The sequence below is a fragment of the Protomyctophum bolini genome (assembly GCF_963924005.1).
Source record: "Protomyctophum bolini genome assembly, chromosome: 10".
Taxonomy (NCBI): domain Eukaryota; kingdom Metazoa; phylum Chordata; class Actinopteri; order Myctophiformes; family Myctophidae; genus Protomyctophum; species Protomyctophum bolini.
In genome coordinates, this window is record NC_137871.1 from 9,029,386 (window position 1) to 9,046,976 (window position 17,591).

Below are 17,591 nucleotides of genomic sequence, written 5' to 3' on the forward strand. Positions count from 1 at the left end.
AGCACGGGCCTGTTTGTTTAGCTGCTGAAGTGGAAGTGCTCTCGCACCATGGCTCTCCAAAAACACCCCACGTAGTACCTGGAGGAGTATACTGTGGTGTGCGGCTTTTATGAACCTTGGCAACAACATTTGTCACCCATTAAAGCCTTTTAATATAAGATGTACAAAACAAATCGTGTGGATTTGATCCCACCCGTAGTAGTGTTAAAACAAAACATTCGTACATTTCCGTGCTTACATATATCCATCTAGTCATATGTTGAAACATTTTACGTATAGTGCATTTAGAGGATATCACAACCAAGGTTGTAAAATATTATGAATGTCTTGAAACATTGATTGAGGTGGCTCTTTACTGTGTAAAGATAAGAGTTCATAAAGTCGGATCCTGTGGAAGACCATTAACCAACCATTAACCAACACCCACCATAAGAATCGGCATCGTTGCACTTTGATCCTTCTTAACAGGCAACGTAGTAATGTATTTATACAATTCTTGAACAGAGTGGCCGTTTGCTGAATTACAGTCCTGAATTATTAGTTTTCTTATTATTGAGTGGTGCAGCCACTCCAAGGAACAGCAATGTCCGTGTTCACCTATACCATATGGGACGTTAATGAGCACCAGTATATGACTATGAGTACCTGTTGTGCCAGAAACAGAGAGAGGGATAGTGCTGCACTGTTGCCTGCTAATGAGAGAGAGAGAGAGAGAGAGAGAGAGGTGGGGGGTTGCACCACTCAGTTCACACGGGTGTGATTTATTACTACATCTGGTTCAGGAACCTTTGACGGAGCAACTTTTGCTCTTGAATGACTAGCTTTGGCTAAGCCATGCTTATGAACATGACCCACTGACCAGCTAAACCCACGAGAAAGGTTCTATTGTTCTCAGGGAATCCCTGGGAGGTAAAAGCAGGCATTCTGGGTCTTTATCCCAGGAATGAAACTGGTCAATACAATTAAATGTGTTAATGGAAAAAAATGTGTACCAGATTGCATCTTATTTTTTTTAATTAAGATATACATTATATATATATATTTTTTTACAAATGTAACATTTATCTACAAGTATTCTACAGTTTTCATAGTTACACAAGTTAAAACAATAAAACGTTAAAATATTACAATTTGGTAAATCACCTCACCATTCTACTGTATATCAACATTCCATACCTATACGTTGAGTGGTGTACTTCAGAACACAAAAATGAATTGTCATTTCATTTATAAAGCAAGATTTAAATAATATTTTATATAATATATATTTTACATTTGTAAGTTGAAATGTAAACGTGTTGTCAAGCTGTAGTAAAAATGAAAAATGCCATTCCCTAGTTCTTGACTTATATTAAATCACACTGTACAAATTAATGTAGGAGTTTAGTACAGTGCCTTAGAGATGATGTTGTTTTGTAGGACAACCCAGAAGTTACTCCCCAAGGCAGATTACCAATCAAACCTTTAGATAAATTACGAGAATTATCTCTGTAGCAAACAAAGGCTTGTGATATAAATGCATTTTTCTCAACAAGCTAATCTTTACAAATAAACACACGTTTGAAAGCGAAAATGCATCACATAATATATGTCACATATACAGTATACAACATGATCCATACATATACAGTCTATTCAAGGACAACATAGTGACATCTTCTCATTGAAGAAAAATCATAAAATACAACCACAGACCGTATATCACTGTGTAATACAGTAACATCGGGGAATAATACAAGGCGATAGGTAGACTCTGTCCATCATTATGTACATGTAATTTTGACACCGATGAAAACTGAACAAATTTGGCACCACGGACCAAATAGAACAGTACTGTGTGCAATTCCAGTAGCTGTAACATCTCAACCTATCTGTCTTTCTCTGTTCCTTTCGTCCGCCAACAAGCCTAGAATTTCTCTTCTTTGATGACGTCATTGTCCGACCTGGCACTGATAGTTTCGATATTCACGTGGCTGGCCATGAGGCGCTTTCTCTGAACACTGTTGCGGATCCCATAGCCGAAATAGATGACGAACCCTATACAGACCGACATAAGGATTCATTACATTTCACCATGTAATAATTTCAATGAACCTTCAAACCTGCTCATGCAACGGCTCGTTCTCCCAGCCATTGTATAAACTGACTGCATGATCTTACCGACAAGCATCCAGATAGCGTAACGTATCCACGTCTCTCCTCCTAACTGGACCATCAGGTACATGTTGATGAACACACTCAGTATTGGCAGTGCAGGAAGAAATGGAACCTTGCATAGAAAAGAGGGACATATACAGCTCTTGTAGTCAACAATCGCACAATCATCTGTGTATTGTATATGGCATCTCTGTTAGGTGATAACACCCCAAACCCCCACCGCAAGACTAAACCCCTAGGCCTAGGGCATAGATTCCATTGGATGCTCCAATTATGTTACAATGACCATAATGCTTTGGTGCAATACCCCTCCTTGTGGAGAGGGGGGGGGGGGAGAGCGCACATGGAGGTATGATTTGTAGTCCAGGAAGGAAGTGAGACCACATTTTCATAGAATATAACGCATATTACACACGCGAAAACCTCCGGAAAGTGTTTCTTGTGTCCTAAACATCATTACACCCACCATAAGAATGGACCAACACGTTTCGGCTACCTGACGAAGGCTTGTAGCCGAAACGCGTTGGTCCATTTTTTTAGGATCTTTGCCATGCCATAAAATAAAGGCTTTTTCACTTTGGACTGGAACTGGAGTGCCTTGGACCCCTTTTTTATCCTTTCATGTTTGAACCCTCGCCAACGAGCAACTGTTTTCTGTTCACAACAAACAAAGGACCACGGCAGCGCGTCCTTCCTCTATTCAGCATCATTAAAATAAGATCTGGTTGCAAAAGTGGTGAAGTGGCCCTTTAGCCTCATTTTCCAGACCAACACACACCCATGGGTGCGCAGAGGAGTGCAAAAACATTTGGTAATTATACAACGTGGGCGTAAAAATAACAATTGCCTCAACTGGAAACTAGCGATGACACCTGAACACCCCTTTTTATAGTACCACTTTGCGATGTGTGCCACAGTGCCAGGTGCAAGAAAGGGCCCATAGATTTACACTTAAAATACCTACCATGAAAGAGGCCTTGACTCCACTCTGTGGATGTCTCCAGATAAAGAAGACGATGGTCACCAATGTGAGCAATAAGACGGTGACGAGTACAATGACCCACGCCTTCCCCTCGGCCAGAGCATCCAGGGCTTGGGTCAGGAGCACACAAAGGACAATGATGATAACAACTGCAAAGAAAGAGAGAGGGAGATTAGTGAAGGAACATTTGAATAAGCCCTATAGACCAGTACTTTTAAAACGTTTTGTGTCAAAGGCACACCACGGTTCAAATCAAAATCTCAAGGCACACATGTATTCACATCCATGCAAAACAGACTCTATTACACACGTGTTATCACTCTTATCGCTCTGTAAATGTTGGCACACCGTTTGGGACACACTGGCTTATAGACTCAGAGGGGTGACATGCTTGTGTTGTGTGTGTTGATACTTACTACAAGTTACAGTCAAGATTGTTACTGTTCTTGTGGTGACTGCAGTGGGTCCTGATGGAGGCTTCAGGCAGTTATTGTTTGATTCACCGACCTTCACTTCTTTCGGTTCATTTTCATCCGCTCGATACCTTGATGGCAAAGATTACAAATGTATTTTTAATACATTTATTTTGGTCTAGCAGACAACGACTGCATTTCTGGAACTTATTTTGGTAGCACTTCTTATTAAGCCCATGTTTATAATGCATTATATATATATATATATATATATATATATATATATATATATATATATATATATATATAATGCATTATAATCTGCGTATAGACACTGTATAATCATAGTTATAACAACTCAAAAATCCTCCTAATGCTTTATAACAATAACCCCAACAATTATAAAGCCTTTTACTAAATAAATGCATTGTAATCGCCACTGTATAATAATAACAAAAAACATTGCATAATGCATTGTAGTGTGAAAAAGTAACTACAGTATAAGCAGTGATTGGTTGCTTTAAGTAAAGGATAAATAGAATTAGTAAAGAAAGTCATTGAATCTATGGAACAATGAGATTTGCCGTATACATACCTCAGTATAAGAATGCACACCGCCACAAGAGTGTAAGCAAACAGAGTCCCAATGGACATCATATCCACCAGAGCTTTCAGGTCAAACACAAGGGCCATGATGGCTATAAGATACAAGGAATACAGATTATTATCATCATCATTATTTCAACACCATACAACTATCTTGGTGGAACATTAGACGAAGATAGCAGATCTACAAGCTCACAACGCCTCGCTACTATTTTCGGCAAATACTTTGGTGTAGATGGAAAAAAAAGGGCAGAGTGAAAGTATTGACGATGTAAGTGGTTAAATTGTGGTTAAATGTCTGAAAATACATATTAATTACACACTATATGACACAATTTCATATACTGTCTGTAGTGGGGTATGCTTCATCTCTATCTCAGCTAAAGGGATCTTTGGCTTGAAAAGCGTTGAAGACCCCTGCCCTATAGCCAGTATAAAAACAAAAACTATTGTACCTGCCACAATCCCAGATGAAATAGTAGCTATAGCAGGACTCTGGTTGGCACTGACTCTGGTTAGTACTGTGAAAAGCAGGCCATCTCTTGCCATGGCAAACAGCACACGGGGCATAGGGAACATGGAACCCAGTAGACTGGGGGAGGAATACACACAACTTTTTGTAAGATTTACCAAAGTATTACCAAAATATACATATTTTAATTAATACAAATGTATTTCAAGTTAACCAATCTGTATGGTAGAGTTAGTATCGTATGTTAATACAATACAACTATAGCTGCACGTCTGCAGTGGTCGGAGGTGGTCTCTCTACTCTTCCACTAAGACATTATAATTTAAAGTGGGCTGTATTTTGCGTGTCCAGGTCTTATTACTTAACTTAAGACCTGGAGGCGTGGTCAATGCTCTTGGAAACAAAATCATCAGCCACAGTACTTGAGTAACTGTACTTTACACCACTGGGTAGGACAACTACTGGTTAACAAGTTGCTGCCTTGAAATTTTAGTACGTAAAAGGTACGAATTGCAGCTTTAACAATAATGAACATAAGGAAAAGGGTTTATTCTTATGAGTCATTCTAGTCATGATGACATACACACACACACAAAACATATTCATCCACCTGGCCTTCATCAGTGCGTGTCAGCTTTAAACTAATATAAATATTGAAATGTATTTGATTCTTCTAAATTCTTTAAATGCTTTTCCCTTCTGAAAGGTAAGCGAATAACAGACAGACAAGACTAGGCTGGCATATATAGAACACAAGCAGACAGAGACTGCAGGCTGGCAGACTAGACCATGCAGTGCGCTCATGCACTGCACAATGACAGCCAACAGCAATGCCGGCCGGCGCCGGCCACCTCCATTTCTCACCTGGTAGAAAGGGCACAGAGTGACCCCACGGCCACTACGTATTTGGCCGGACCCCAACCGATGTACTCAAAGGCCACGGGCAGGGGGCTCTGCACGTTCAGCTCGTAGTAGGGCTGCATGAGGGTGAGGGAGGCCGACACGGCGAAATAGGCCACGAAGCAGATGAGCAGTGAGACCACGATGCCGATGGGAATCGACTTTTGTGGGTTCTTACACTCTTCACCTATATGCAAAGACGAGACACAAAGACGATGTTGTACATTTCTTTGTTTGATCAGAAGAGGGATGGATTGATTACAGTTCTGAGAGCAATTAGAGATTGCTTTTATTTATTTTTGTCATTTCACCCTTAATTGAGGTCACAACAGAGCATGTGTCACGGGTATAGCCATGTGTCACGGGTATAGGGTGTAGCCTTATATTGTCTTTGAATGGTAGTGTATGTGATTGATTGATTGAAATATTTATTAATAGTTTGCAGAATTACAGTAATTTGGCGGTGGCTCAGGGGTAGAGTGGCTGGTAACCGTAAGGTTGCCAGTTCGAACCAACAGAGTTGCTGTCGAAGTGTCCTTGAGCAAGACACTGAACCCCTAATTGCTCCTGATGTGCTGGTTGGTGCCTTGCATGCATGGTTTCCGCCGCCATCGGTGTATGAATGTGTGTGTGAATGGGTGAATGTAATGCACAATCTATATGTAAAGCACCTTGGTTAAAGGCGCTATATAAATGCACCATTTACCATTTACAGTACATTTCAAGCACAAACTCAATACAAAGACTGTTAACTGTGAGTGGACGACCCAATTAAGCATTACACTTGTTTACAAGAGGGTCCACCTTGTTCAATTCATCAAAACATTTAGAGACGTACAAATAGACACTTCTATATAGTCAAAGAACAGAACAGGAATTCATCATAAAGGAGGTAAAAGAAAAGAAACAAATACATTGAGGGGAAAAAGGGGTGGGCGGTGGGGGGGATTCAGAATTTACGGGGGCCAGTTTCGAATTGCAGACGTCCGTAGGTGCCTTTTGATAGCGGTTTTGAAGGAGTCAAGGGATTTGCATGTCTTAATGACTGTTGGTATAGGGCGTTCCACATTTTGTTTCGCCGAGACAGTTTGCTTATTTTTGGACCACAATGCTTATATGAGACGATTTTAAGATGACCCCATGTTATTCTCCATAGAGAAAAACTTCCATGAACCAGGGGATGAGCGAGTGACGTCAGGACTTCGGCACTCTGTGGTTATCGTACATCACGATTGGGGTGTGGCCAAGTGTGAGTAGTGCGACTAAAGGTCCTTACTTAATTTATTCGTGTGATTAATTATGATGAAATATTATTTTATATGTTTGTATATAGAGTAAGGCTATATCCACACAGAACATGGGTGTTATGAGGCGATAAAGCAACACGGCCGATTCGATTCTTGCTGCGAATATAGGCATCAACCTGTATGAATGAGCCTGTATCAAGTTTCTATCAAATATATTAATAGTTTGATGGGAAATATTTGGAGATGCATTTTTGTATTGTTTATTATCCGCCACACCCCCAGTTTCTAAAGACCTTTATTGTGGAGTTATTTTTGTCAGGTGAAACCTGGCTAATGAAAGCTCATGAAATGTAAGCGTCCTATAGTCATCAATGGGAGTCGCCCCCATGCTGCCTAAGCCAATGGGAGCCACCAAAACGTCGCCTAAGCCAATGGGAGCCGCCTAAACGCCTCCAGCCAATCGCATAGTAGCGAACTATAGTCATGATTGGCTGCCTCTTACGCTATGACACGGGCACGGTGGAAGTCTGCAATGCCCAGACCACACTCTCAACCATAGACATACCGGTATATAAACACCCCAGTGGAGCGGAGTGCCTTAGTAATAACACCTCCAAATGTTATGAGCAAACTGGAGAGCAGGAAAGATGCACAACGGAGACAGCGTTTGATTCACCTGACAAATATGACTATGTAATATTTCTTGTTATTCCACGATCCCTGTGGTTCACATACCAGTTGTAGCAATGCAGTCAAACCCAACAAAAGCATAGAAACAGGTTGCAGCTCCTGCCACGGTTCCGTCAAAACCATAGGGGAAGAATCCACCGATACCAAACTCACTTGATGTGGCATTGCTAATGGTCTGGTTTCTGGACGGGAGAGAAATGTTAGTCGACATTTAAAGCTAAACTTAAACACATTCAACCTGGCATCCCTTTTTGGGTATGTCATTATACTATAGGTGAAAATATTTGGCTGTAATAATCTCACATCGCGAGAAGAATATTATTGGACTTAAGTGGTTAAAGCTAAACTAAAAGCGAAACAATGATGTGATGGTATGGCTTTTAAACATGACTTACACCGTTGCGTTAAACACAGCCTCTTCAGTGATCTGCCAATTAGCGATGTCTCCCTTGATGAACCCAGAAATCACAACAAATACCAGCACCAGGATGTTGACGGCTGTGAAGATCTTGTTAATTGTTGTGGACTCCTTCACACCGAAGGCTAGCACGCCTTTATAAAAACAAAAAAAAGAAGAAAAGGAAAAACACTGCTGCTGATTTGGTGGTTGGTGGGGTGGGTATAAATGTATGTATCTGCATATTATATGTATCTGTATACTGTGTATTTCTATGTATCTTGTTTTATGAGGTCCCAAAATCTGAAATCTATATCACCACAATGTCAACTAGTGATGTGCGGGTCAGAATTGACATTATCACTATACCAGCCAGTTATAGTTGTAGCTGTGACTGATATGGTGATTATTGTAAATATCACAAACCCACATATCTGCATAGAACAGAGAAAATATGTCAACTATGCTCATTTAGGTAAGGATATCGAAAGGCCTAATCGCACGCGGATGCCACGCGTGTTAACCGGCGGCCACGTATGTCGGACTATTGGTACGTCGGAGTAAAGAAATTATCAGTTCGATAATAATTTTCCGAACTGTTGGTTTTTTTCTAGGATGACAAGTTGACCCGCGCATCAAATATATCAATGTTCATGTTGTGAACCGACAGTAAAACTGTTTGACTATACCAAGTTATGTGACATTATACCTGCTAATAGTATAATAAGACCAGCAGCAAAGAAGTCTGGGTAGGGTGCCAGGCCGGGTTGGCCCATGGCAACATGCTTCTCAAAGAACTTGGCCATGACACCCCCTATCAGGTCATCGAAAGTGCCACTCCACGCCCGTGCCACACTGGAGGTCCCTGAGGAGATAAAGGGAGGATATAACAATAATAAAGCAATCAACCACAACGCGTGGCCATTTAATGGCAGCCATAAATAGAGGAAAAACTGAGAATGTATCAGTCGGATTACAAATGACGTACCGTTGGACATATACAGTATGTCGTGTCGTTTAAGTAACATGGATGCAGTGAAGTTAATGAGCTGTGTAACCACATACTAAGGTCCATTTGCTAAATGCTCCGTTGTGAACATGATTCATCATAAAATTGCTTTTTACAACGGGTGAAAGGTTACAGGATATTATTAGATTCTAGTGTACTTGATGGTTGATCATTTATGAGGCTTTAGGTTCATGGTGAGTCGAGCATGTTCTCTGAAGAAAAACTAAAAACGCAATTAAATCCGTAGCCTGCACTTTTTTTGCGTTATTGGTCATGAAAATAAATGCCAATATTGTAACTATTAAACATAATACACCTTTTATGATTTCTTACACTATAAATATATATTATATATATATATAGGACTGGCCTCAGTAAAGAGGCAATCATATATACCTGAGCTATCAAAAAAGCACCTGTAGCTATACAGACAGCCATTAATCATCATTCAAATTATATTTAACAGCAGCAAGGCCAGTTGTCCTGTTGAATATTGTTTGAACGATGATGAAGTGACCCTTTTACTCTCATCAAATGAAGTGACCCCGTTGTTAAACTTGCCTATGACGTAGGAGAGAAGCAGATTCCACCCGGTGATGAATGCCAGCAGCTCTCCGACGGTCACATAGCTGTAGAGGTAGGCCGAGCCCGTCTTGGGGACCCTGGACCCGAACTCTGCGTAGCACAAACCGGCGAACACGGAGGCCACGGCGGCGATGAAGAACGAGATGATGATGCTGGGGCCGGAGGTCTCCCTCGCCACCTCTCCGGACAGCACGTAGACCCCGGCGCCCAGGGTGCTGCCCACGCCCAGGGCCACCAGGTCCAGCGTGGTCAGGCACCGTTTGAACGTGGACTCCTCATCCTTGCACTCCAGGGGTTTCCTCCGAGACAGGCTGAACAGGAATGACTTTAACATCCCACAAGGCATGGCTCCTCGTCCTCTCCCTCTGGGGGTATAAACCGGGGTGCTATATGAGAAGTTTGGTCAAAAGGAGGAAAATAAATGAAAGTGGAAGCTTACAGGTGGGAGTGCAACATGAGTGAGAGACTGAGAAAGAGAAGGAACGGTCGTGTGTGTGAATGCCAAGAAAAGAGTGGGTGGGGAGGGTGGGCAGTGGGAGGGAGGGGGGGGGGGGGGGGGGGGGGGAGGAGGACGGATCACTGAATGTGTCAGTGAATAATTGTCAGACCATCCGCACACTCAAAGATCTTGTTTTGTTCACACACAACATTCATTTATTGATTGATTTACTTTACTTCTTAGATAAAGCAGCCTTTCGTCAAACATGATGATGTTTAAATGATCACTATATAGTATATACTGTGTAGTGTATATACCATATAACATTCAGTGTATATAACTATTCAATTAATCAGCCATCTGGCTTTAATATGCAACAGATAGCATTTTCCTTTTCTCAAAACCATCAATATTTCATTATAGGGTTAAATCAAGGATAATAATAAAGGATTTATAAATGAGATTCGCTTACCTTCCGAATTATCGCCTGCTAAAGACGTGTGCTAGATCCAATTCATAGAGATTGTTACTCCACTAATTCACATTTTATATGACTTTTATATGTACTTTCTGTTATCATCTCTCTGATATGATAGTGCTGATGTCTGTTCTTTTTCACACAGCACCTACATAACGCCCTACCTCACTCCCTGCTCACTTACACTAAGTGAGATTAAAGTATTCAATTATGACACATTAACTCTATACTACATTTGTATAGCATTTTGTCAAATACTAAGTAGCCTATAAGTGCTAACCTCCTCAGGCTTGAAATGTTCTAAGAGCTGCGTTCAGGTGTAGATGGCATTCTGTCTCAATGTGACAATGTAACTTTTAAATGCAGTTCTGCCGCCTTTCGTCAGGTGTCCTTGAAAATGCATTTTTAACCTGAAACAGAAAACGGCAAAAAAAAGGACAATGACAATGTAATTAGTAGGCCTTTTCACTGTAAGACTAAATCATAAAACATCTAATTATGATGAATAGGTGTTCCCTTTTGTGTGTTTTATGTCCTGTGATCATTTGCAGTTGGTAGTAATTCTACCTTTTATATGTCTAGCTATTATTATTATTATTATTATTACATTTGTTTTGGTGCTGAAGAACCTATAGTCACATGCTAATTAACTTCTCCAAATTCTTTCTTTGTATAAAAGGGTTAAACATGTGGTTAGGATTACATATGCTTGAATGTATTAGCACTATCTGTGAACAACAGCTTTGGTAATCTTTTTTATGATTATGCTTTTAAGATAAACCAAATAGTAACCTTTGAGGCACACATGCTTCCTTGACTTTGGGATCGTCCTTCACATAACGGATTAGTATTAGTATTAAGTATTAGAGAACTGTGGTACATAGCTCAGTGAAATCAAATAAATGAGGGCTACATGATGGGATACATCGAGTATGCCGTTTTTCATCTTCAAATGCATTGTTTTCAAGAACTGTATGAAGTCTGTGTGTAAGTACAGTATCAGCTATACAGTAGTTTGAAGTACTACTAGTAGTTATTATTAAACCTTATTAAAGGAGTCATTCTCATTTTCTATCAATTACACACCCCATGAAGCCTTGAGTTTGTGGCCTTTTTATTTTTGTCGCAGTCCTAAACTAATAATTTGATGACCGGGTCATTGGTCAATAGGGGTCTCGACTCCGCCGGTCATCAAATTATTGGCTTAGGAATGCGACGAAAACTAAATAAATCTCCATGAATGCAAAGCTTCATGGCGTGTGTAATTGATAGAAAATAAGTAATCCTTTGGGTGAACTACTCCTTTAAGGCATACGTATGTTGGAACGACAACTGGTCTTAACAATCTGATCAGCTGAACAACGAACTGCCATTGAAGACACAAACAATTGCTATCACTATCCAATCAAATCATACAATACATTACAATGATATATTGTACTATACTATACTATACTATACTATACTATACTATACTATACTATACTATACTATACTATACTATACTAGTTGGGACATTCCCTTTCATCTGACTGGCACTTGGGCATCGAGATTGAAAATCGGAGGGAAGCTCTCTTTCGAGGAGAAGTAACATGTCTACAATGAAGGATTAGGGGTAGGCTATGTAGACTTTGTGCTACAAACGACACGACACCAGGGTCGAAATGACTCAATGGAAGAGTATAGGGACTTGGGAGACCACCTTCAACCACTGCAGATTTGTTATATTGCAACATACTCTACCATACAGATTGGTTAAATTAAGATTGTATTCATTAAAATAAATTCTGGATTGTACCACTAAATGGTAAATGGTCTATATGCAAGGCACCTGCTCCTTGGGAGAAGTTAGGGTTTCAGTGTCTTGCTCAAGGACAGACACATCAACATAAAGGCCAGACCGCACCAGTGCAACTAGTCGCAACTCCTTGAATTAAAACAGTTTTAAGGCCATTCCACAGTCACCAATGCAACTCCTTGTGCAAGTAGTTGCAAGTAGTTACATGCAACGGGAGTTGCGTTGGCGCGTGGACTGGCCTTTTAAGCCAGGAGGAGCCGGGGATCGTACCACCAAAAGAAGACAGAGTGGCGTGTGTGTTATTCGGCCGGAGTGAGCCCAACCACGACCTTATTATTAGGGTTATCTGGACGTTTGTGCACTAGCTAATGCTTACTTGCATTGCTTTTCGGCCTGTCTATCAGGGGTGTGTGATCTCAGTAGACCAATGGCGCTACCAAGATAATGAATCTTAGGAGAACAAAGCAGCTTTCATAGCTTATACACATGCAGCAGGCAACTCACATACTCTCATTGAGATAGCTTTCCGCTTCTTGTCTCCCATCAGGGGAATTCAGCTCACCTAATCCCTCCTGGCATCCGCCTCAGCACACAGGCGAGTGAGGCTGCTGCACCCTGCAGCTGACCCGACTACCTAACCGAGTACCTTTGACCAGCGCTTTGTCCACTATGTTTCCACAGATACCACTGGCTGAGATATACTGTACAGTACACTATGCTTAAAGCAGAACCGAATGTACAGTAGCTAATACTAGACCAACTTATGGGCAGGTGAAGCGTGAAGACCATGGTTTATGACCTGTGAGATCAAATTAAGGCTTGAATCACACCGAAGCTCAATCAATATACAATCCGCCGTAGACTGTAAGGATATATCCACATGCATATACAGTACATGCCATTTCTTGGGGTTTTTACGGTAGATAGTTGTGAGAAAATTGTTTTAAAAATTGCAACAACAAAAAAGTGCATATCAATCATAAAAATAAAAACATCTTGTCTAGCTTGCTCAATAAAGGCAACAAGTTTAAACTCAATGGCTCTGGCTGCATCACAATGACTGCAGAGGTTCCAAGACTGAAACATTGCGATTAATATTGCTTTCTTTATGCAAGTGAAGACAGTGTGCAAGAGTTTTGTATTGTTGGATCTCTGTACATGTTTACTCCACCAATGCACCTGTCACACAGATTGCATTCAGATGTGCAAAAGACCTTTGATTACCTTACCTGAATAGTGGAATCTGAAAGAAAGAAAGAAAGAAAGAAAGAAAGGTAAGAAAGTCAGAAAGAAAGAAAGAAAGAAAGAAAGAAAGAAAGAAAGAAAGTCAGAAAGAAAGAAAGAAAGAAAGAAAGAAAGGGGGAAAAAGCTGTATTGTTATGTAGACAGATAAATTCTTTACCTTGTCTCTTACCCCAGGAGAACTCGGGCTTGGTAAATACATCCACTCTGTTTACTCTGATGAAGGAAACATGATTTTGACAGCGATATATACAAGGCTGGCCTGTGTGACCCTCCTACTCAGTGGAATTAGTCACAAAGTGGCCTTTCTCACTCTGGGCCAGTTTTCACCATAATGTGCTCATTATTTGACACGGGCTACAGCAAATCCTATGCGGATGTCAAAAGTAGGGTACTTCTGTTCTCGCTTGCTGTTTTCGCTCGTTCGTTCGTTTGTTTGTTCTTTATTTCTTTCTTTGTCTTTCTTTCTTTCTTTCTTTCTCTTTCTTTCTTTCTTTCTTTCTATTTGGTACAATAACATTTGCAGCTTAACCAATATGTATATAATGAATCATATTGCACGATAAATAAATGCATTTGTTAGATGAGAAGTGTAATCTAAAAGATTACATGAAAGTAAGTAACCTATTCTGCCTGCCTGCATTTTGTCTGATTTACAAGCTTGTGTCCAATAAGGCTCATTACATTTTCAAAGCAGCAGAGGTCACTGTTGATGTGAACTGAGCATTAATGTATACTCCTCTATACTAGCATTGCTATATCAGCACATTCAGTCCATTTGGGTTGTTAGCTGACAGTAGGTTCTGAGGTTATATGCTGAGTCTGACATGCTTCCTACTAATCAATACAGAGTACAGACTGTTGCTCATGTCCCAGGAGGAAACCTGTAAATCGGATGCAGGTTGGGTGGGAACCTAGACATTGTGGGCTCCCCACAAATAGGCTAATTCCCCCACAAAATGTAAAGAAATAAAGAAATAAATGTATGCTGTGGAAAATGGAAGGATTACATCGACTTGGAGCGCCTCGGGATCCCCCAGGAGGAAATTACTAATGTTTCTCTGAGAGGGACATCTGGAGCTCTCTGGTGGAGCTGTTGCCCCCGCGACCCGACTACAGATAAGCGGTTGATAGAGGCCATGTATGCAGGAACAAGAGCCAAGGTGGTGCACCCCAGATGGCATCATGGCAACAGCGAGGAGTTTGACAGGGAGGCCATCAATGGATGAGAGCAGGATCTTGGCTTCACTCTAACACCAAGGAGGTCGAGACAACACCCCAAAGTATAGTCCTGAGTCCCGACAGACCTGCACTATGCGGACAACATCAGCCTGCTCTCCGACAACGTGGAACAAGCACAGGAACTCCTGAACAGAGTACAGTTGGAGTGTGCCACGGTTATTATGCTAAATGCCAAGAAAACTGAGGTTATCACCTAACATCTCAGCGGAACATCCACCTCTGACAACAACAGGAGGCACTGTGCTGAAGGAAGTCAAGGACAAGTACCTGGGCTCATGGGCCAACACAACCAAGCAAGACCTGAAAGTGAGGAAGGCACTTTTATGGAGGGCCCTGAATGACATGACCAATGTATGGAACTCCAACCTCCCCCGTCAAATCAAACTCAGCTTCTTCTACGCAACGGTGGTGTCTGTTCTTCTATACGGCAGTGAATGCAGGACCCTGAAGCCAACCCTGCAGAAGTTTCTTGACAGGTGCTACACCAGAATGTTGCGTGCAGTACAACATCAGCAAGAGTGTACAACTGTAGTGTACATGTTACCAACAAGATTCTGTTGAGGGGGAATACCAAGGGTGAGTCAGAAAATAGCAGCCAGGAGAATGAGACTATAGCAGGACACTGTCAAAGACATCAACAACTGCCAGGCAGTTCACGAGGACGTCCCACACAAACATGGATGTACTCAAGAACGACGCAGGAGCACAAAGTATACCAACGAACTGGCCGGATGTATGGAGATTATAGAACCGGGATGACTGGAAGCGACGGTGGACGACCTAGAGCGATGGATGGATGTGGAAAATGGTCGGGTTCTGACCATACCAGCATGCATTTATTCTTGCATTATTGAATAATAACCTTATTCACTAATGTAAACCTGATTTGAACATGCACAGTGCATTTGTTGTACGTTGTTTGTATGGGGAATGCGTTGTGTGTGCCTTTACTGACACAAATATAATTGTGCTCCTAACTTCCTATCAGATAAATTGTCAGTGTGTTTAATTACCGTGGTCATGTATACATTGGTCAGACGTGGCATGTTGAGAGCAGGATAGCAATGCAGACCTCAACTGTGGCCGGAATTGGATTGAAGTCATCAACCGGTTGCTGTATAATGCCTGCTGTATCTCGGGTGGCAAACACCTGAATATGGGGCGCGAGATACAGAAAGCATCTCATGCATTGCTGTCTCCTGCATTGCAGGCTCATCATCATCATTCGAGTGCCCTCGAGATCTACGACACAAGCAGGGCTGGACTGGCCACAGGACGTACCAGGCATATTCCCGGTGGGCCGCGACCGTATAGGGGGCCGCCATGATAAAAAAATTAAAAAAACAATTGACAGGCAGGCAGGCCAATAGGCGGCAGGCCACCAGGAAAGGTCCGGGCGTGCTGCCATTCTGCCATGCAGTGCCATTATGATAATTTCACTGTACCTGTATCAGTGAGTGACAAATAAACCCTCTACAAAGGGTTGTGTAGTTGTCTGTTGGTTTGTATCATTTATGTTGTTCTGTAAAAGTGGTGGTATTAGGGCTTGTTTGTTTGTGTGTGCCTCGACGGAGCGGGCGGTATAGAGTTTATGCTATATCTGCGCGCTGTTGTTTGTATTTGTGCTGCCAGGGGGATGTGGGGGGGGAAAAAATATATGTCAATTGTTGAAAATACTTATGTGTACTGTAAAGAAAATGAATAAACATGTTTAAAAAATTAAAATATATATATATATCTGCACGCTGGTTGTGGTGGGCCGGTCAGGCAAAATGACCGGGCCGAATTTTTGTCCCAGTCCAGCCCTGGACACAAGCTGCCACACCAAGTTCATTCACAGTCAGTCCTGTGTCCCTGTACAGTCAGTCCTGTGTCCCTATACAGTCAGTCCTGTGTTCCTGTACTCATTCACAGTCAGTCATGTGTCCCTGTACTCAGAACATCTGGAAATGTGAGTGGTCTTGTTCCTCTTGATGGGCAGGGTATAGTCTCCACAGAATAATCCGAAATGACCTGCTCTTTTGCTCTGTGGCAGTGTCCACTGTCCAGCAAAACTTTGTGCCACAACATACAACTGAGATGGGAGGTATATGCCTCCACAAATCTGAGCTTTAGTGGGATAGTCCCTCCATGAAAGATTCTGGACGCGCATGTGTCATGAGGAGTCAGGTTGTAGGCCTGCAATAGTTGGCCCATGGCTTGGTGAGGCAGGCTACTTTGGGCAAGATATGGATCTATTCTCCACACATGCCACATCTGTATGACACAAAAATGACCCATCCAGTGGAACATGCCCTTGTTTGTAATAGGAGTTTGAGCGAGTTGTGTCCGAAAGTTCCTTCCTGTAGAAGTTGTTGATGCTCGAATGCCATGGCATGGTTTATATATGCTTCTGAAGTATCCATTTGTCTGTAAGTATGGCGTGTCACTGTACCTCTATGTAGCCTCGGTCCCAGCAGGCTTTACTGACCTCTACGTCATGCTATTCCTCAACCTCTACTGGAATGGGCGTCTGAGAGGACAGAAATAGAACAGTCAACAATCTCACACTCGTGCCAGTATGCTATATGGCTCAGCCTCAGCATGCATTGATCTATAGTACCAAATTCACATTTCACAATAAGAGGGCAGCAGTTCTATCGTTTAAGGACAACATTCGTTTTTTTCATTAGGCTACTATAGTCCTAATATAGACCCCAGGAAATTACATCTGGCCAGAGAATATATTTTGTGGTGAGATGTAATTTCCTGGGGTCTAGTAGGACAAATAGTAAAAAATGAAATCGCTATAACATTTTGTAAAATAAATACATGCTCGAATGCCCCCACCCCCCTGTCAAAAACAGCTAAAATCCCTAAAACGTAAGAAAGCAGCAAATGAAAAAAATATATAACACTATAATCTTTTACTTTCTCTAACCTAAAACATGAACC

At 41.6% G+C, this 17,591-nt stretch overlaps 1 protein-coding gene across 1 annotated transcript; it reads right to left on the bottom strand.

The window, feature by feature from the left end:
* Positions 1-1,906: 1,906 nt before the first annotated feature.
* LOC308322141 (cationic amino acid transporter 2) lies at positions 1,907-9,804 on the bottom strand (the record flags this gene model as incomplete). The annotated part of the gene is made up of 11 exons (XM_080773335.1): positions 1,907-2,037; positions 2,161-2,269; positions 3,122-3,288; positions 3,556-3,683; positions 4,148-4,250; positions 4,614-4,750; positions 5,495-5,717; positions 7,513-7,649; positions 7,863-8,019; positions 8,574-8,729; positions 9,435-9,804. 11 exons carry the CDS (start codon positions 9,802-9,804, stop codon positions 1,907-1,909), a joined length of 1,818 nt encoding a protein of 605 aa, XP_080629461.1.
* Between the last annotated feature and the right edge of the window lie 7,787 nt (positions 9,805-17,591).